This window comes from Lissotriton vulgaris, chromosome 7 (assembly GCF_964263255.1).
Source record: "Lissotriton vulgaris chromosome 7, aLisVul1.2, whole genome shotgun sequence".
Classification (NCBI taxonomy): domain Eukaryota; kingdom Metazoa; phylum Chordata; class Amphibia; order Caudata; family Salamandridae; genus Lissotriton; species Lissotriton vulgaris.
Window position 1 is genome coordinate 1,190,181,388 of NC_141695.1, and position 20,728 is coordinate 1,190,202,115.

The window sequence follows — 20,728 nt, forward strand, 5'->3', positions numbered from 1 at the left end:
GACGTCTTGTCACTACCCCCGACCATATAACATCGGTCGGGGGGAGACTACAACAGTTCCTGCCGGTCTGGAAATCCATCACTACAGACAGGTGGGTGAGGCAGCTTATCCAGTACGGTTATTGTCTGGAGTTAACATCCACTCCACCCAACATACCCCCAAGACACCATCCTATGCCTGCAGAGCATATACAGTTATTGCAGCAAGAGGTAGTCAGCATGCTGCAAAAAGGAGCCATAGAGCTCGTGCCTGTAGAACAAAAAGGTACAGGGGTTTACTCGCTGTACTTCTTGATCCCAAAAAAGGACGGGTTCTCAGACCCATACTGGACCTCAGGCCCCTAAACCATTACATCTTGTCAGAACATTTTCACATGCTCACATTACAGCAGGTTCTACCGTTACTCAGTCAGGGAGATTTCCTCGCAACACTAGATCTAAAGGATGCATATTTCCATATACCGGTACACCCGTCACACAGAAAATATCTCAGATTTACCATTCAGGATCAGCATTATCAGTTCAAAGTTCAAGTGCAATGTGCCACCCACATGTCCCACACCATTCACCTTCTTCACAATCGTGGGTTTTCACTGAATTATCCAAAGTCCCACCTTCAGCCCGCCCACGTACGGCAGTACTTGGGCGCGACAATAGACACACTGGCAGCCAAAGCACAGCCAAATTCAGTGAGGATCAACAGCATGCAATTGCTGATACGGAAAATCAAACCACAACACTCGCTTCCAGCACGAGTGTTCATGCAGTTGATAGGCATGATGGCCTCCTGCATCTTCATAGTCCTGCACGCGAGACTACACATGTGTCCGCTTCTAGAGTGCTTAGCACGTCAGTGGAATCCAGCTCAAGGACAATTGAAAGACCTAGTGTTGGTGACCGGTCGTGCATACAGCTCTGTGCATTGGTGGAACCCACAAAACCTTTGCAGGGGCTGACCGTTCCAAGAGCCTGTACCAGAAATAATACTGACGACGGAAGCATCTCTCCAGGGATGGAGAGCTCATGTACTCCACTACACAGTGCAGGGGCTATGGACAACACAGCAGAAAAAGATGCACATCAACCTTCTGGAACTGATGGCAATCTTCATGGCATTGAAAGCATTCAAATTACATTTGTGCAACAAAGTAGTGTTGATTCAGACGGACAACATGACGGCCATGTACTACATACTGAAGCAGGGAGGTACACACTCTCCACAGTTGTCTCATCCGGCTCAGAGCATGTGGAAGTGGGCCATTCAGAGAAACATCTTCCTCATGGCAGAACACCTCCCAGGCAAGGACAATCAGATGGCGGACCTGCTCACCTGGCACAGCCACCAGATGCACCAGTGGGAGATACATCCATCAGTACTCCAACCGTACTTCCAGGAGTGGGGTCATCCAGAGATAGACCTATTCGCCACAAGGGAAAACGCAAAATGCCAAAGCTTTGCCGCCAGGTTCCCACACCCACAGTCGCAGGGCAATGCGATATGGATGAACTGGTCAGGCATATTTGCGTACGCTTTTCCCCCAGCACCGCTAATACCGCTAGTGGCACGCAAACTGAGGCAACACTCGATGACTCTCATCCTGGTTGCCACAACATGGGCACGCCAACCATGGTACACCACGTTCCTAGAACTCTCTGTGGTACCGCATCAAAGGCTACAACTCACACCCAGACTTTTGACGCAGAGCCATGGCGATATTCAGCATCCAGATCCGCAACAGCTCAACCTGGCGATCTGGCACCTAAGGTCTTAGAATTTGGCTACCTCAACCTGCCTCCTGACTGTATGGATATCATAAAGGAGGCAAGAAGGCCCACAACTAGAGCATGTTACGCGGCGAAATGGAAGCGATTTGTCATTTATTGTGCCAACAACGACATTAATCCGCTAGATGCATCTACTCACAACATCATCGGTTATCTATTACATCTATACAAATGCAATCTGGCCTATTCTTCCATACGTATACATTTATCCGCAATAGCAGCTTATCTCCAAAACAGGCAGCATCTCTCACTTTTCAGAGTGCCTGCCATCAAAGCTTTTCTGGAGGGACTCAAACGAGTTATTCCTCCCAGATACCCACCGGCACCTGTATGGAACCTAAATGTGGTCTTTACAAGACTGATGGGTCCACCTTTTGAGCCTCTACACTCATGCGAGATACAATTCTTAATGTGGAAAGTGGCTTTCCTAATAGCAATCACATTGCTACGACGAGTTAGTGAACTTCAAGCACTAACTATCCAAGAGCCATTCATACAGATGCACTCCAACAGGGTGGTACTACGCACTAACCCTAAGTTTCTGCCTAAAGTAGTTTCACAGTTCCATATGAATCAAACTATAGAACTGCCAGTGTTCTTCCAGAATCCAGACTCCGTGGCAGAGAGAATGCTCCACACACTAGACGTCAAAAGAGCTCTAATGTACTACATAGATAGGACAAAAGATTTCAGGAAGACAAAACAACTGTTTGTTGCCTTTTCACCACAACACAAAGGCAACCCCATTTCAAAAGCAGGTATAGCCAGGTGGATCGTTAAGTACATACAGATTTGCTATCAAAAGGCTAAGCGCACATTAACGATTCCCCCAAGAGCCCACTCAACACGAAAGTTAGGGGCATTCATGGCTTTCCTTGGAAACATTCCTTTAGAGGAAATCTGTAGAGCAGCCACATGGTCTACCATACACACAATTACCAAACACTACTGCGTAGATGTGCACTCCAAACAGCAGGCAGCGGTAGGACAGTGTCCCGAGGGGGTCGGGACGTGTGGGAATTCAACTACTGAGCTTGGCCTGACAGGAGGTGTCGGGGGGAAAAGAGGAACACTGGCGCCTTAAGTAAAGGTTTCAAGGAAGGCTTTATTGGTATGCAAGTCTTTTTCATCAAGGGGGTTGTTCATTCTCTCGTAAACACTGCAGGGTCCAAAGTAAAGGTAGCTTTCTCCAGCTTGACTATTCCCGGTATGTGGACAGGGCGGTCGTGCTCCGGGAGGGGACGTCTCTCCACTCGTGGTTCCACTCCGGTACCGAAAAAGAAAGTAAACTTGGGTCAGATACTTGTGAGGTTCCAGGAACACTTAAGGGCCGGGAGTGAGGGAAAACAGTGATCCGGTGCACACTTCTCAATTAAAGGGTTGTGTGGGGAAGTGCACGTGAAGAGGCAGGGTGATTCTTAGGGCTGTACACTTTATACATGGGGCTGTCTCCTCCGCCTGACCCAACCCACTACCCGACCCGTACCTCTTGTAGCCACGCTCCTCCCGTGGGAACGTGGTGGGGCGAAGCGTTGAAACGTTGGCCTCCTGGCGTGTCGCTCTCGGTCCAGAATACCTCCGTCCGTCTTCCACGATAACCGCTATCTCCTGGGAAACGCCGTCCATCGAGTCTCAGCTACTTCCTCCTTTTGACGTTACGCTGTCGAGGGGTGGAGCCTCGTCTTCATGGTCCGTGTTCTTAAAGGGGCCAAACGATTTGTTGTTATCCGTCCAGCCTGACTCTGGTTCCTCGGTCCAAGAACAAGGTGGTAGCTGTGGGGAAAAGGGTCATGGTGAAAGGGGGGTGGCGGACCACCAGTCCGTAGTGATAGTCATTTCTTGTCCACATGCCACGTCACAGACAGGCTGTAGAGGGACTGCTACATAATCTATGCACAGATATGAATTCAGCAGCCCACATGCCTCGAATGGCATGTAGGGCTGCTGACATTCATCTCGCCCGCCCTCCTCCCCGGCACCTGTAGCAGCTGCAGCACTCAGAATTACTCTTAGCACGGTCATCACTTACTGTACTACACTCCATCTCTGCCACAATGGCGAAAAACAATCTGAGGATGGAGAGGATGCCAATGCGCACTGTAGTCCAGGGGAGGAACCACCTATCCCGTGATACTTCGAAGACTCTTTCAGGACAACAATGTGCAATCATCCGGACCCAACACTAGGCGGCGATCTATGCACAGATATGAATGTCAGCAGCCCTACATGCCAAGAACAGATGCATACTGGTAAGTAGCATATTCAATATTGTCTATGCACAGCATGTGATCTACAGCTCACATGCCTCGAACGGATAATGTTAGTTACCCATTAAGCATCTGTTCTTGGCATGTAGAGCTGGAGATTCACATGCGCCCACCCACCACCCCAGATACCTGTATCTGCTGTAGTTCTCTGCGTAATTTACATACATACGCATGGACATCTCTATTCTTTACTGATACTACTCCATTCTCGCCCTCTGCGGCAAACAATCTAACAATGGGGTCGATGCTGGCAGGAGGCATTCGCATCTCCACGAGAGGTGACGATCTCCTCCAAACTCAAACTAATACATCTAAAACTCCTCCATTGCATGTACTACACACACCTTACAATGCATAGACTGGGCCGGGCGCCCGACCACCTATGCTTACGACAATGTGGACTGCCAGGCACATTCTGTCACATTATATGGCAATGTCCGCAGATCGAACCCTACTGGGAAAAAGTTATGAGTGTGATCTCGCGGGTGGGGGAGGCAGATGTCCCACCAGACCCTAAAAGTTTCGGTTTGTCTGTTATTGTCCCAATTTTTAAAAAAGGGGACAGGCAAAACCCTATCTGCTATCGCCCCATCTCCCTATTGGACAGTACTGTAAAGATATTAGGAAGAGTAATCCTGGGTAGGCTACAAAAATTGTCGGAAGATAATTCTATAATCAGTGACCTTCAATAGGGGCAGGGGACAGTAGATCAGGGCCTAAACCTATTTATCCTCCAGCAGAAATATATCAAGGCACGACGTGAACCCATTTATTTCACCTTCGTTGACTTGACGTCCGCGTTTGACTGTTTCACACAGCAAATTATGGGTCATTATGGAATCTCTTGGTGTTGAGGGAAATATAATCTCCTTTCTTAAGGACTTGTATTCGGGTGCCACCGCAACAGTACGGTATGGTAAAAAAGGTGAATGTACTAGATCTTTTGATATCGGGCGTGGGGTACGCCAGGGCTGCGTTTTAGCACCATTCCTATTCCTGGTGTATATAAATGGAATAGAGAATGCCCTAGTGGAAACAACTTGTGATATGCCTAGGGTAGCCAAAAGACCGATCCCTGCGTTATTATACGCAGACGGTGCGGTCCTAATGGCTCGCACGCCGGTGGCACTACAATGCCTTGTAACATCTTTCAATGCATTTATGATTAATCTGGATTTGCAAATCAACTGCTCCAAGACATTCACCATGAACTGTGGCCCTGGTTCTAGTAGAAGAAGGAGGCGGGTGTTTATTAAAGCAAGCCCTATAGACTACACCGCCACCTTTTCTTACCTTGGTATTTTATTTCATGAAGCAGGGAACTGGACAGATGCGATAAAAGCAAGGAAAGTCCTGTTCTGCAAATCTATCACTGCCCTTAAAAACTTCGCAAAAAAGATGGGGAAAAAACCCACTGTAGAACTCTTGAAAATTTACAATGCCACTTGTGTTTCTATTGCGGTTTATGGTGCGGGACTTTGGGGGTATGACAATGTCAAATCTATACAAGTTGCTGAAAACAAATTCCTGAGACACATCCTAGCTGTACCTGAGAGTGCCTCAAGCTACATTTGTCATACGGAACTGGGCCAATGTTATATTGAAGACACAATTAGAATTCAACCAATACTGCTGTGGCATAGGGCTTGGACTAGTGATGGATGTGTACTGAACCGTGCTATCCTAAATGATGGATTAAGTTTGGATTATGTTGGGAGGATAAGGTGGTTTACATACATTAGGGACTTTTTTGGAGATGTTGGCTGTATGAGCTACTATGACAATCCATTGTCAATGTGTAACATCACGAGAAAGGCACTAAAAATAAAATGTATGAAACACCTGGAAGAACGTAGAATGACAGTGGATTATAAGAAGAAAACTGTCTTAGCCCACCTACCTGTATCAATTCAAGGGAAAATCCAACCATACTTAACCCTTTCTTTGACTGAATTTTCGCGGTTTATTTTGACCCGATTCAGGCTAGGTGTCCTCTTTAGGGCCCTAAGTTTCCCCGCAATGAATTGTTGGTCCTGTAATTTGACTAAATGCCCATGTGATGACCTATCGGAACAGTCTGACATCCATATCATATTTTTCTGTAAATATTATACTTTACCCAGGAAAAGATTGATTATACCAATTTTAAGGGAAATGGGTGTGAGACGCTATAGGGTTGCCTTCCTGGAACTCCAGAAATTAGATGTTATCTTTAATGTTGCCTGTATCTCGGAATTATTTAGCAATGTTTTTAGATTACGTAAATCAATTTGTACTTAAATTTAATTCATGTTTTACCTGAATTCTGATACTGTATTATGAACTGTTTTTTATGTACTTTTATGGTTATTATTCTTTTAACCGAATAAAGTCGAATTGAATACCCATTAAGCATCTGTTCTTGGCATGTAGAGATGGAGATTCACATGCGCCCACCCACCACCCCAGATACCTGTATCTGCTGTAGTTCTCTGCGTAATTTACATACATACGCATGGACATCTCTATTCTTTACTGATACTACTCCATTCTCGCCCTCTGCGGCAAACAATCTAACAATGGGGTTGATGCTGGCAGGAGGCATTCGCATCTCCACGAGAGGTGGCGATCTCCTCCAAACTCAAACTAATCTATCTAAAACTCCTCCATCGCATGTACTACACACACCTTACAATGCATAGACTGGGCCGGGCGCCCAACCACCTATGCTTACGGCAATGTGGACTGCCAGGCACATTCTGTCACATTATATGGCAATGTCCGCAGATCGAACCCTACTGGGAAAAAGTTATGAGTGTGATCTCGCGGGTGGGGGAGGCAGATGTCCCACCAGACCCTAAAAGTTTCCTCCTAAATATCTGGGAGCCAACGGATCTTAACTTAAGGATGCAGGACTGGGCGGCGTTGGGGATGACTATTGCAAAACGTTACATAGCCCGGAACTGGGGTTCGGGGCTGCCTCCTACATACCGACACTGGAGAAACAACATGGACAGCGCAATGGTGGTGGAAAGGGCGGTATATATGCACAGAGGATGCCCCAGGAAGTGGTCTAGGATATGGGGTAAATGGAATGCATTTAGAGCTAACCTATATGAGCCCCCACGGGCAGAATCTATCTCGGATGTCCGTGCATAATGGGTGTCTCGGAATAATATATTGGTGATTTGCTGTGCTGCTACACACTGTGTTGGAAATGATGAAAGGTCAAATGTTTGTTCATGTATGAGCGACAAAGATTGATCTTATATTGTGCAATGAGAGACAAGTACCTTTTAAGATATGTTGAAAGCATGCAAGTGGATTATATTTGGTTATGGTTTAAAAATTAAATAAAATATAAAAATAAAAAAGAACAATGGAGTTGATGCCTAAGCGCACTATTACCGAAAGGAGTCACCACCTACCTCTCGACTGGAAAGACTTCTTCGAACAAAAACAACTTGCATACATCCGGACCCAAAACTAGATGGCAGGAGTATGCAAAGTAGGTGAATCTACAGCTCTACATGCCAAGAACAGTTGCTTACTGAGTAAGTAACATTATCCTTCTATCTTTAAAGACAATGTGTCCTTTGCAGCCAGTTTCAACAACTGCATGAAGAATGGTGGTTTGATGGATGAGAGAATTGTTTATAATTAAATGGGAATAAGACAGGGTTCTAATTTTTGATAATCAACCGTCCATATGGAACACCAATTGGTGGCCAGAGCTACTAGGACCATTGCAGATCCCTAATGACTCGGCAAAAAATCTAGGTGTTATTGTGGACACTAAGCAGGCACAACATAGTTTGCACCTGTTTCTGCATTATTAGGATCCTGCGCAAACCTTTCTCCTATATTCCGTCATCGGTGTGCAAACAAGTATTACTGGAAATTTATATCATTTAGACATTACTACAATGCATTATATCTTGGTATCAACAACTCTGCTTTGATCAAGTTGCAAACAGTGCAAAATGCTGCACCAAGACTAATTCTAGACATCCCTAAATACCAGTCAGTATCCGCCAAACTAAGGAAGCTGCACTAGTTACCAGTACAAAAGCACATTCGGTCTAAAGCTTTATGCCTTGGTCATAAGGCTTTTCATGATTTGGGCCCTGAAGCAATGAGATTTATGTTCTGGAGGTAATTCTCCTCTAGACTTCAATCGGCAAATAGAAGTTGGGTAGTTATCCCCAAATTTTGGAAGGCAAGATGGGAAGGTTGAGTGTTCTCATTTGCTACAGCCAAGTTGTGGAATTCTCTCCCCCAGCAGGTCTCTAGCCTGTATTCCAATGCCACCTTTAGAAAAGTACCGAAAACATTATTTTTCACTCTGTAATCTCCAGACCTAGTTTAGAAAAATCTTTTTTGCTCTTTTCTCATTTGAATTACCTAGTATTTTAGCATCTCGACGCCTTTGGGTATGTGTGCGCATTGATAAATTTAATTTCATTCATCTTGTTGCAGTATCAAGAAAGTCATATTGAGTGTGGCTAGAACTGGCATGACCACATCAGTCTCTCCCTGTTAGAGTGGTACCTGGACAACAAGAAGAGATTTGGACGCTAACCTGCTGTCTACTTCCTCTCCTCAGCCAGAGTTTTCCATAATGGATTGGCCAGCTCAACTGCAGGATTTGTACTTGGGGCTTTATAGTTCCTTGCAGACGCCTGCTCATTATATGTTCTTTTTGATGCCAAGGGTGGTCCGGTCTGTTCTCAAAATGTTATTGCTGAGAGTGTAGAACACCTGTATGTGTCCTCACAGACAACACAAGAACCATGTTTTATAAGCAAAAGCAATTCTAGAATAAGATCTCACCTGTTAACTTTGGAAGATCTCCTGTGACTCTAAATCTGAAATAAAAGCTGAACAGCTCAGCTAGGATGTTCTAGGAATAGACCATATATTCTCAGATCCTCTCAGCAAGTAAAAGGCCTCCAATCATGTAGGAAATGGACTAGTCAGCTGTCTCTAATATTCGAACATTGATGAACCCTACAGTGAGATCTTGCATAACTATTCTGAAAACAAAGTGTCATCTTTGTCATGATGCCCAAGATCTTGACTGAAGCCCTTTTGATAAACTATCTAGATGAGAAATGTTTCTGGGCCTTTCCCTCTGTCCTTTACTTCCATTGTGCTGTGCAGGACCGCACATAATGATTCAGGCAGCACCAGACTGAATCAGTCACTGGAACTGTGGACAAATGTCTATTGAAACCCAGGATCTGTGACCACAGCATTGATTAATATATAGACTAACCCATCATGAACAGTATTAACACCTTGGCTGCTAAGGGTTTTCCCGCTGGGTGCTGGATTCCAATATTTACCATTGTTTGTGACAAGGTCAACTCGTCATAAGCACAGGGCAGGTAAAGCCCATGACGAGTTGACCTTGTCACTAGCATGGAAGTGGTTAAGAGGTATTCACAATAATTTCCAAAGCTAAACTAATAAACAGCAAATTGGTAAGCTGCATATGAATTCAGAGTACCCTTGAACAGCAATATTTTTTTTTTGCAGATTAAGTAACCTTTTTCTAATTATTTTCTGAGTCCTTGATTTAATTTTGTTAAAGCATCAACTTCTGATCTCCCCTTAATGTTTCTTTTTTTTGTGTTGCAGATTACGGATCCTTTCAGACCGGCCCTTAGAGTGAGTGAAACTGAATTTCAATTCAACAGCCTATTCCCACTGCTTATTTAATTGTCCATGTAGTGTAGGTGTACATGATTGTCCTACATATGTCTAAGATGGCTCTGGTTTAAAGATGTCATGATCACCATTTTCAGAGCTTCTTTTGAAGCTTGTCTCTATTGTCTGATCTGCATGTTCCACCTCACAACTAAACTTGATATTATTCTTCTACAGAAGTCTGGGAAATGGTGTGCGATGCATGTGCGTGTGGCTTACATGATCCTTCGACACCAGGAGAAGGTGAAGGTATAGTACATGCTTAACGTTTCTTCTTTGAGCTGATAACTAATGTTCTTTCAAGTTCTATAGTTTTTGCTGTTTCAACTTGAGTGCCACACTGCCTTTACTGAGTAAATGTTATGCTCTTGAATTCCCAACTTTTAACCTTACTTGTATTTCTTCAGCCTTACTATGCCACCAAGGTGGATCGTAGTGCTGTCTGCAGTCTCAACAAGTCTTTCCTCACTATTCTGATATGTAACTATACTGTTCTATGTAGTCCTTAGTGATAGTTATTGATTTGGAGGTGTGACTAAATTGTCTTAACTTGTTTGTAATCTTTAGAGATAACCTATTCTAAATAGTTTTTGTGAATGTTAATGGATGGTTGTCCATTGCAAGCCAGTTGTGTTGGATTCATCAAGCAGGAGGCGGGGATGAGCCTGGGGAAGTTTTTCTGTGTTGCTTGAAGGTCTAACTAGCAACTTGTATTCCTCCTCTGAGTGATGGCTATCTGAGGACAGGGAGGTTCTCCTTCCCTGGCATCTCTTTGCCAGCTGTATCTGTGGTTCCACACTGTAAGTGAGCTGCTTATGGATGTTTGGTGCATGTGTGGTATGGTCCTAGCAACAATTCGGTAGACATGGCTTTGAAGCATAGCATCCTGTTCACATGAGGCAATGACAGATAAGCATGGTCAGTCAATGGTGTTGGAGTTGGAGGTTCTGCATTTTCATTAATAGACCTAAACACTTGAATAATTCACCACTGCTTGCTCGGATCTTAATACATTATTCCATGGACATTCCATTTTACAAACTTTCGCTACCCTCGTTGTATTGATTTTTATATGTAACTAAAGTATTGTGTGGTAGTGCACTGTCATTTACAGAGGGCACATTTCCATTGAAATGGCCACTAGATTTGAACAGACAGATTTTTTGGGGATAAAACTATCGCCCACAAATCATTAGGTGTGAAAATTGTGTTTCAGTGAATATTTATCATTTGTGCACCACCAAGTAAAGTGCCTCGATTTGGTTTGATCCTTTAAAAATCGTTGTTCTCTTCCAGTGGATCCTCATCAATAGTCATAAGCACTGAATATTCCTGCGGGGTCCCCGCACATGGGCAGTAATATTCTGTGCTAATGACTTTGGGGATACCCCTGGAAGAGAACTAGGATTCTCCAGTATTGGGGTGTCTTTATTAGATTCACATTCCTGACGTCGGAGTGGGAGTCCCCCGGTACATAAAAAAAGCAATAATATGCTTATAATAACCAAAAAACCTTTGTAATAACCAACCAGGAAGTAAAGTAGCCCTAAGCTACAGGAGCAAAAACTCCCACAGTCATGACTATCCTAGTCATTTTGTATACACCAAACTGCAGCCAATCAGGCGACAGCACCCACCAGAACGTTCCCCCAGAGGCTCAGGCTCTCAGATTTTCTACCGCACGTCGTGTGAAGGGAGTCTCCCTGAGCTCTGCTCAGTGCTTCTCAACTTGGTTGGTGTTTACCTACTTTAAAGATGTCATCTTCTAAATCTCTCTTCAGGCCTTGTGAATCTTGTGCGACGCTTAGGCTTTTTAAAGAAGATCCCCACAAGAAATGCATTTATTGCCTGTATCCAGACCATGAGGTAAAGGATTGTAAGATCTGCAGAACCTTTCCTCAGAAGACCATCAGAGACCGGGAAGGTAGTCTTCTCCTGTGGCTGCAGAAGATCAAGGACCAGGATAACCCTCTATCTGAGGTAGGAAGTGTGGCTTCGGGGTCAACTATGTCCTCTAGAAAGAGGAAGATTGAGGAAGAGGTATCTTCTCCTGGGGCTAAGGTATCGATAAAAGTTCAATCCACAAAGCATTCTAGCTTGCCTTCCTCCTCTACCGCAAAAAAAGGCTTCTCCACCTTCAAGATCTGGACCCAGTACACTCCCGAGAAAGTCTGAAAAGTCTTTGCCTTCAAAAAGACGGTCACAGAAAGTTTTACCTCAGAAAAACGACCTTGTCGACGACTTCGTCTTTGATGGCTCCTCTGTCGACGATCACCATCTGACGTTTCCTCGAAGGTCGACGGTCACCTTTTCTTCGCCAAGACCTAAAATGATGTCTTCGGCTTCTTCCACGTCGATGCTGGTCTCAGTTTCAATTCGACCCATCTCGTCGACGAAGATAATGCCTTCAATCGTCGACGCGCCTTCATCGATGAAGAGTAAAAAGGTTGCGTCAACGAGCGCATCGTCGACTAAGAGCAGGGCGCCTAGCCCGTCGACTAAACTCACCCTGTCGACTGATTACTCGTCAACGATAACCTTGCTGTCGATGAGCCCACCGTCAACGAGATTTCCATCGTCGTCGACTAAGATTACCTCGTTGTGGAAAGCATCGTCGACGGTGATTGACCCGTCGACGAAGTCCACTGTTTCGGCGGTGGCCACAGTCCATACACCATCTCTGTCGACGGCACCGTCGACGGTTCGTCCGTCGACGCCTCTTCTTTCATGGTGTAGATAACTACAGGTTTGGTCTGCTGCACCATCTGCTGCCTCCTTTGCTTCTCAGTCTACGGTGGCTTCTTTATTGGAGAGACGGTGCTCTTTCTTAGCGGTTTTTTACCCATTGAAGTTGCCTGAACAGATGAAGATAATGAGGAAGAGTAGTTTCCTGAGCCTACGGGTCAGGCTCCTGCCACGGTACCTACGGCACAGATACCGTTGGCTCTCCTTGACAACTTGCAGTATATGTTGGATGACGACTATCGCCGGTTTCCTCCATCTGAATCTGCAGAGTCTGTTCCTTCTACGACCATGCCTCGAGCACCTGCATTAACGTTGAGACCCCCAAGGCAGTCTTCTCCAATATCAACACCTGAAATACGTTATACAGTTCCGCCTTCTCCGGCACAATCCCACCATACTCAGGAGGCTGTAACCTCTGATGACAGGGAAGAAGTGGATGATTAATCTGTACTGTCTGAGTGGGATGACTACCAGACGCAAACCCCATCACCTACTGCTCCTCATACCGCGGACTCTCCGCCTGTAGATATTGGAGGATTTGATCTCCTAATGGAAAGAGCAACGAAAAGGTTCCTAATCTCTATGGAAACAAAACAGGATGACTGTTTCTTATATGATTTTAAAGATCAGCCACAAAGACGGGTGAAAACGATTCCAATAATTGCCTTTATCTGGAAGGATGTCTTAAAATCATGTCAACTCCAAATTCTTTGCCTACAGTCTTACCACGTGTAGACAAGTATAAAGCACCTCTCACCTCACCTGCATGCCTTATAGGGCAATCAAAGACAGTCAGTGGTCACAGAGACGGGCCAGGAACCCATATTGCCAAGTAACCGCTCCACCTGACCGGGATGGCAGACACCTGGACTTCATTGGCAAAAAAGTTTCAACGATAGCTGCAACCAATGTCCGTGCTGCAGACTCCCTACCAATATTGGGGAGATATGATAGACACACGTGGTCGGATATCTCACCATATATTGAAAAGCTTCAAGAGCCTGCAAAATCAGAAACTATGAAAATATTGCATGAAGGAGAGTGCACGTCTGCAGAGATTATTGACGCTGCAATAGATGTGGCATCTACAGGCTTCCGGCAGTCGGCGGGGGCAGCAGTGCTGAGAAGGCAGGGTTGGCTGAAGTCAAAATCCTTTCGCTAGGAGGTCCAAGCTAAGATCATCGATATGCCTTATGATGGGGAGTTTCTCTTTGGCCAGCATATTGATGAGGCCCTGCAGGCCATAAAGAAAGATACAGAAACTGCAAGGTCTCTGGGAAGCCTGCAGTTTCGTAAATCGTCCTTTCGTGGTGCCAAAGGACGTGGATCTTTTTCAAGTAGAGGGGGCTACTCAGCAACCCTCGTACCAGTCCTCACAATGTAACCAGCGGTATCAACCGTAAAAACAACAAACATACGGACAGCGGGGGAACAATTACTCGCAAGGAATAAGGAAGCCTTATTACCGGGGACGAGATTCCTCCAGAAAGCAATGAGACGTGCCACCGCCTCTGCCCATCCCAAGATCAAAAGTTGGAGGGAGAATATCCCATTTCTTCTCGAATTGGTCCAAAATGTATACGGACAGGTGGGTCCTGTATGTAGTGGCCAGGGGCCACACTTTAGAATTCGTCAAAACCCCTCCAAATTCTCCTCCATAAGGTCCACCACCAGCTCACCTCAAGGAGCTGTTCTCCCAGATAAATGTAATGATTTGGAAAGGGGCAATCTAAAAAGTTCCTCAATTGCAAAAAGGAAGAGGGTTCTATTCGAGGTTCTTCCTCATACGCAAGAAGTCGGGAGAATGGCGCCCTATGCTCGACATACGTGCCCTCAACAAATACCTCCAAAAATTATCTTTCTAGATGTTAACCCTCGACTTTCAGGATGCGTATTTTCATGTATCAATCCTTCCCAGGCACAGGAAGTTCTTAAGATTCAGAGTGGCTGGCAGGGATTTTCAATTCAAGGTTCTCCCATTTGGACTTCGTTCAGCTCCCCGTGTGTTCACAAAAATGTTAGCTCCAGTAGCGGCGCATCTTCGCTTGGAAGGCATTCAAATTTTTCCATACTTGGACGATTGCCTTATCAAGGCCAATTCTTTAGGTGGCTGCAAGAGTGCATGTTCAAAGATGCCTGACACTATTCCAATCTCTGGGTCTCTCAAACCATCTAGAAAAATCCCATGTAACTCGGTCACAAAGAAAGTCGTTTCTGGGAGCCACACTAGACACTCTGCTTACTCAGGCTTTCGTCTCAGAAGAAAGGCAGCTCAAAATTTGGAAGATGGCTCCTCTTCCAACAAAGAGAGTAAGTTTCAGTTTAGATGTTCAAATCTTTTCTAGGGATGATCTCATCTTGCATCCCTCTGATACCCAACTATCGTCTCTGAATGAGACCTTTACAAGAGGAACTCAGCTTCCAATAGGTGCAGGTTTCGGGGTCGTTCGACTTTCCGTATGAAAGAAGCCTTTCACTGGTGGCTTCAAAAGAAAAACTTGCAAGAAGGATGTACATTCCTGACGGAAGTGCCAAGTTATACCATCACCACGGATGCTTCCCTCTAAGGATGGGGGGCACACCTTCATGGAATGACTCAACGGGAAGTGGAATACGCAGCAAAAGAAATGGCACATAAATCTGCTAGAGCTGAGAGCTATTTTTCGGGCTTTGAAGTCCTTTCGAGCAGTAATAAAGGGGTCCAAAGTTCTAATCAGGACAGACAATACAACAAGTATGCATTACTTAAACAAGCAAAGGGCTACAAAATCGGCCCTTCTTTCTCAGCAAGCCCAGGAGATTTGGGATTGGGCTCTTGATCACAAGATAAATCTTTCAGCAGTTCACGTTTCAGGGATGTCCAATGTGCTAGCGGACTCTCTCAGCAGATCTGCAATATCCAATCACGAATGGGAGATCCATCAACCGACTCTGGATGGAGTCTTTCGAGAGTGGGGTCACCCCCCGACCTGGACTTGTTTGCAACAATTCAGAACCGAAAATGCTCACACTTTGCAAGCTGGATTCCCCACAGGGACTCATGCGGGGATGCGCTTTGGATTAACTGGTCTCAGATATATGCATACGCCTTTCCTCCGATTCCTTTGGTTCCCACAGTCATCCGGAAAATGAAGAGGCAGCCGTGTCGCCTCATTCTCATTGCTCCCAGGTGGCCTCGCCAATATTCGTTCACCAAGCTTCTACTTCTCTCGGAGTGCGACCCCATTCAGCTTCCATCAATACCGAATCTTATGACAATGCAAGGGGGTCAAATTTGTCACCCGGACCCAGCTTTCTTGAAATTAGCAGCTTGGCTCCTCAACACGTTGAATTCTCCCATCTAGATATCCCTGTGGCTTGTCAAGAGCTTTTGGCCAATGCAAAGCACCTGCCACTATTAAGACATACAAACTTAAATGGAAAAGGTTCTGTACCTGGTGTCACTCTGCCAATTTGCACCCAATTCATTCTAAACCAGAGCAGATCTTGTCGTTCTTTCTTCATTTGGCTAGATCAGGCTTATCTTTTTGGCAGCCATTTCTAGAAACGTCAAGATGGCTTTAACTCTGTATTCTGCTAGAATAATCCAACAATTATTTAAAGGTATATTCCGAATGTTTCCTCCTATTCGACGTCCACCTCCATCCTGGTATTAAAATGTAGTGCTCGCCCAGCACACGCGTCACCCCTTTGAACCTATTCATAAAGTGGATCTCCAGTTTCTTTCATGGAAGGTTTCTCTACTTTTGGCACTGACGTCAGCATGAAGGGTCAGCGACATTCAGGGGTTCACCATTAAGTCTCCTTTCTTACAATTCACTTCAAATTCAGTGGTGCTTCGTACCAATCAGTTACATGCCTAAAGTTCCCTCTGACTTTCATCTTAATGAGCCAGTGATTCTAAAGACATTTTTTCCTAATCCGCAAACAGCGGCAGAAAAAGCCTTGCATTCCCTAGACATCAGGAGATGTCTCAAATTCTATCTCCAATGAACTGCAACATTGCGAAAGACATCAATTATTTGTAGCATACGGAAGGCTACGTCAAGGATACGCTGTTTCCAAGCGGACCATAGCCCGCTGGGTGTCCTCTGCAATCAGTCTGTGTCAACAAGCGGGAAGGCCTCTACAATCTAGGGCACATTATACAAGAGCAGCCTCCTCTTCTACAGCTCTTTTAGCTGGTGTGCCTCCATCAGATCTGCAGAGCGGCAACCTGGTCCAGCTGGCATAGTTCACCAGGCACTACTGTTTGGATGCTGCAAGTGATGCAGATACTTCAGTTGGACGAGCAGTTCTTTGCAATCTTTTCAAATAAAGTGAGCCTCTGTTCTCCCTCCTCCTCTTAGGCGCATATTTTACATGTTATTCTCTTTTGCAAAGCATGCATATGCACTATGATACAAGGAGCGTCTGAGCATTATGAATTGTACTGCTATCTACTCTGATTCAGGCATGTGAATCTATGAAAGGGCCGCAGGCAGACAGAACGCGCATGGTGTTCTTTCACTTTATAGCAAAACAAGGGAATAATAGACACAGGCAGAATAGCCTTATTGAAAACTAATTGAGAGAACATATCAAAGAATTCAAGTAGCAGTTCGTAACCCTTTCAACATTAGCAAAGCGCCCTATGTTAGTCTGAGAATGACGTGCATCATACTTTTTTTCTTAAAGTTAGGGCTACAGTGTTCGCTTGTTTGAAAATGAATGCACAGGAGTGTTTGATAAGAACGCCCCTCTCTCCGTTTTAGTTTCCCAACACTGTGCACGCAACAGGCAGCACAGCTCTGGCTCTGAATGAGACGGCTGGGCGAGGCAAGCGACATGGCACTGTGACGTTCACTCTGACGCGAGATGCCAGAAGTTTGGTTATATGTAATCCTCAAACTCGCAAGCGGCGGTTGTTGCTGCGAAAGAGCGAACTGCTCAACTCTTGAACCTATAGTCCCCTCCGAGCGCGTGTGTACTGGCGCCCCCAGGTGAGCACCTGGCTAGAGAGGAGGGTGGAAGGAGACAACCCGGGCATCTGAAATGCTGTTTTGTGGGTGTGAGCAGGGAGAGGTCTCTACCTGCCTGGAACTTGGAGTTCGACTCCTCAATAGGTTCTTATTTGTGGCAGAGCAGTTTCTCCACTTCTACAGACCTAGTTTGTATTGGGCACAAGAGGGGCCGAGACTTGCTCTAGATCGGAGCGCTGCGTGCTGCCACATCCCAGGCGCGCAGGCATTCCTGGGGTCACAGGAGACTGCTGCGTAGATGATGCAGGCCTTCAGATATGCTTAGGGTGCTTGGGAGGGGGGTGGGGTAAGGCGCAGGACAACCTGAAGGCTTACTGTCCTACCGTCCATCTCTCAGCACCCCCTCTCTCTCTTGCTCTACCTCCTCTCTCTCTCTTCCCTTCGCCTCTCTCCTCCCTCTCTTGTTGCAGTGCTCCCTTCTCTTCTCCTCCTTTCTCTCTATCCCCTCACCTCTCCCTCTCTCTACTACTCTCTCTACCTTCCCTCTCTCTTCCCCTCACCTCTCTACCCCTCTTTCTCTCCCCCTCGCCTCTTTTCCCTATCTTTTAGAATCAGAGGCCTAGCAGTGGAACCTTCTTTCTAAACAGCACCTAACATCTAATACTCCCACTTACATATCAAAAGGACCCTTAATGGGTAGAGGGGTCGTTGTGTGCACTCTGAATAGCACCCACTGCAACAGTGCTTGTTCCCTCAGGAACCCAAAATCATTAATTACAACAGCAAAGGTGCACCACCACATTTAGTATTCAATGTTGGAGAAGTGTGGCTCACTGGTTAGAGGAGGCAGACCCGGACGCTGAGATCAGACCCGGAGAAGTGTGGCTCACTGGTTAGAGGACATGGAGAAGTGTGGCTCACTGGTTAGAGGAGGCAGACCCGGACGCTGAGATCAGACCCAGGACCAGGGTTCAATTCCCGACGCGGCAGGGTCTTGAACCCAAAATGACCACGGACTCGGTAATTCTCGCTTCGGTGCCTACTCGAATCACAGGTTCACACTCTGCAACTCTGGGCAATAGCTTGCTTAATCTCCACTACGGCCCCCGCGGCGGGATGCCTGGCTTTCACCTTGGGGATACCCAGTAGTGGCTATCTCACAGGGAAAAACCAGGACGGGTTCCCAATGCAAAGCACTTTGAGACCTGGCGGTGATATTGCGCTATATAAAAACCCATCCATCTATCCATCCAATGTTAATAGTACATGAAGGATAACTTTATTCGATTTGATATTCTTTATTTCAAAAAAACAATTGAGGCACCATACAGCCGACTCGTTTCGTCCCAACAGGGGGACTTCTTCAGGGCTTATCGCAGATGTAAGTGGTAGCTTGGTCGAGCAGTAAGGCAGGATCCGAGGACAGTAAAAAGCATTTGTTGTACACACTCAGTCAGCAAATGGTCGCACACACTCAAGAACTGAACTCTAGGCCAATTGTTTAGTATCAAAATAAATAGTTTTATTTTAGAACCAACAAGGTATCAAAATATACTGTTTGAGGCATATGAGCTGCAGATTACACACTATACATAGATGGCCACCTAGTGTTGGGCCCGGATGTTTGCAGTTTGTTTTGTTGTAAAAAAGTCTTTGGAAGTCACGGGATAGGTGACTCCTCCTTTGGATGATGCTGCGCTTGGGCATCGGCTCCATCCCCAGATTGTTTTTTTCCGCCACCGGGCTGGGATGTGTTTCCAGGACTCCGTGTTGGAACAGTTTTCCTTCGGCGCGCAATCCTCACCAACTTAAAGAAATAAAGTTTAGAGCGCTTTTCCAGTGGTCGATACTCTTCAACACCGAAAACTTCGATTCCGGTAGTCGTTGACGGCCTTCGGGCCTAACTAGGCCTCGACTCCAGTTCATGGAAAGGACGCCATTTAAAAAGTGTCCTCAATGTGGGTCGAAGTTTCTCCACACCAACCTTCATGAAGTGTGTAACCTTTGCCTCTCCCTGGAGCACAAGGCCAAAGACTGTTCCGCTTGTGCCTCTTCCTGCTCCAAAAGGACTATCCGGGACCGAAGAGCGAGGAGAACAATGGCTCGATCTTCAGCTTCGATTCCGGACGACATCTTTGAAGAAGGCATCAACGTTCCAGAACAACACTACATCGACAGCAACTCCGAGGCAGAAGACTCCGAAGTTGAGGACATCACTCCAGCACAGCGGGTCGTAAGTAAGACCGTCGACCCCGACCCTTCCTCAACACATCCAAAGAAGGCCCCAGTCACACCCTCTGGCTCGGGTGCACACCCACACACTGCTTCTACTGCCCCACCTTCGGGCCCGGCTAAGAAGTTAATTAAGCCTTCAGGCGACTCGGGCTCAAGTCGGCCTTCGCACGGTGCCGGCGCACACTTACTGGCACCGAAAAAGACAACATCACTGGCTACGCTGACATCCAAACAATCGGCGCCGAAACATACCACTACTCCTTCGGCACTGAAATCCAGGTCGGAACCAAGCAAACCCGCTTCGGATTCGAAAAAACCACTGGAACCGAAAAAACCATCAGATCCAAAAAATATACGGGAGCCGAAAAAATCCTCGGAACCGAAAAAAGCTTCGGAGCCGAAAAAGACTCCTGCTTCTCCGGTTAAAGACATTGCAAAAAACCAAAACAAACCGCTTCAGTGCCGAAACCTTCCTCTGCACCAAAAGATCAGCCTCCTGCAGAGGACTTACTTTATCCAGACCCTGCTAAGAAGACTCTAGCTAAAGATCCAATCACTGGACAGCTAATTTTGGCTTTAAAAAAGCGACCACTGGACCCTCCAGCTCCACATTCAAAGAAGGACATGCTACATCTCCCTGAAGAATGCCTTCCCCTTCTCTTTCACCTATACCATCCCCACATCCTCCCATACCACAACATTCCCCAGCATCCTCTATCATACCAGACGATAACAGGGATGATAGCTCTGATGATATGGGGGGGGGTAACATACCTGATCCAGCTATTCCTACAGGATCACCTGAACCGTGGGATGATTATAACACCCCAGATGTCCCAAATGTCCCTCAGGGTGACATATACCCCTAAAGGCCTTCCCCGCCAGAAGACACTATGGGTTTAAATCAATTGATTCACAGGGCTGCGCAGTATCATGGGGTAGACATGCATACAGACCCTGTAGAAGAAGACTTCTTAATGGATACCTTTGATAATGCACAAAGGTCCTCATCCATTTTACCAATGCTTAAAAGAGTGATTAAGCA

The 20,728-nt window shown here is 46.0% G+C and overlaps 1 protein-coding gene across 2 annotated transcripts in view; it reads left to right on the top strand.

Annotated features, from left to right (window-relative positions):
- Positions 1-20,728, top strand: part of FBRS (fibrosin) — a 457,478-nt gene that overhangs the window by 285,685 nt on the left and 151,065 nt on the right. For both annotated transcript variants that reach the window (XM_086931672.1, XM_086931671.1), the window contains exons 13-14: positions 9,674-9,703; positions 9,920-9,991. In XM_086931672.1, coding sequence (XP_086787798.1) covers positions 9,674-9,703; positions 9,920-9,991 — 102 coding nt within the window. The remainder of the gene's footprint in view (positions 1-9,673; positions 9,704-9,919; positions 9,992-20,728) is intronic.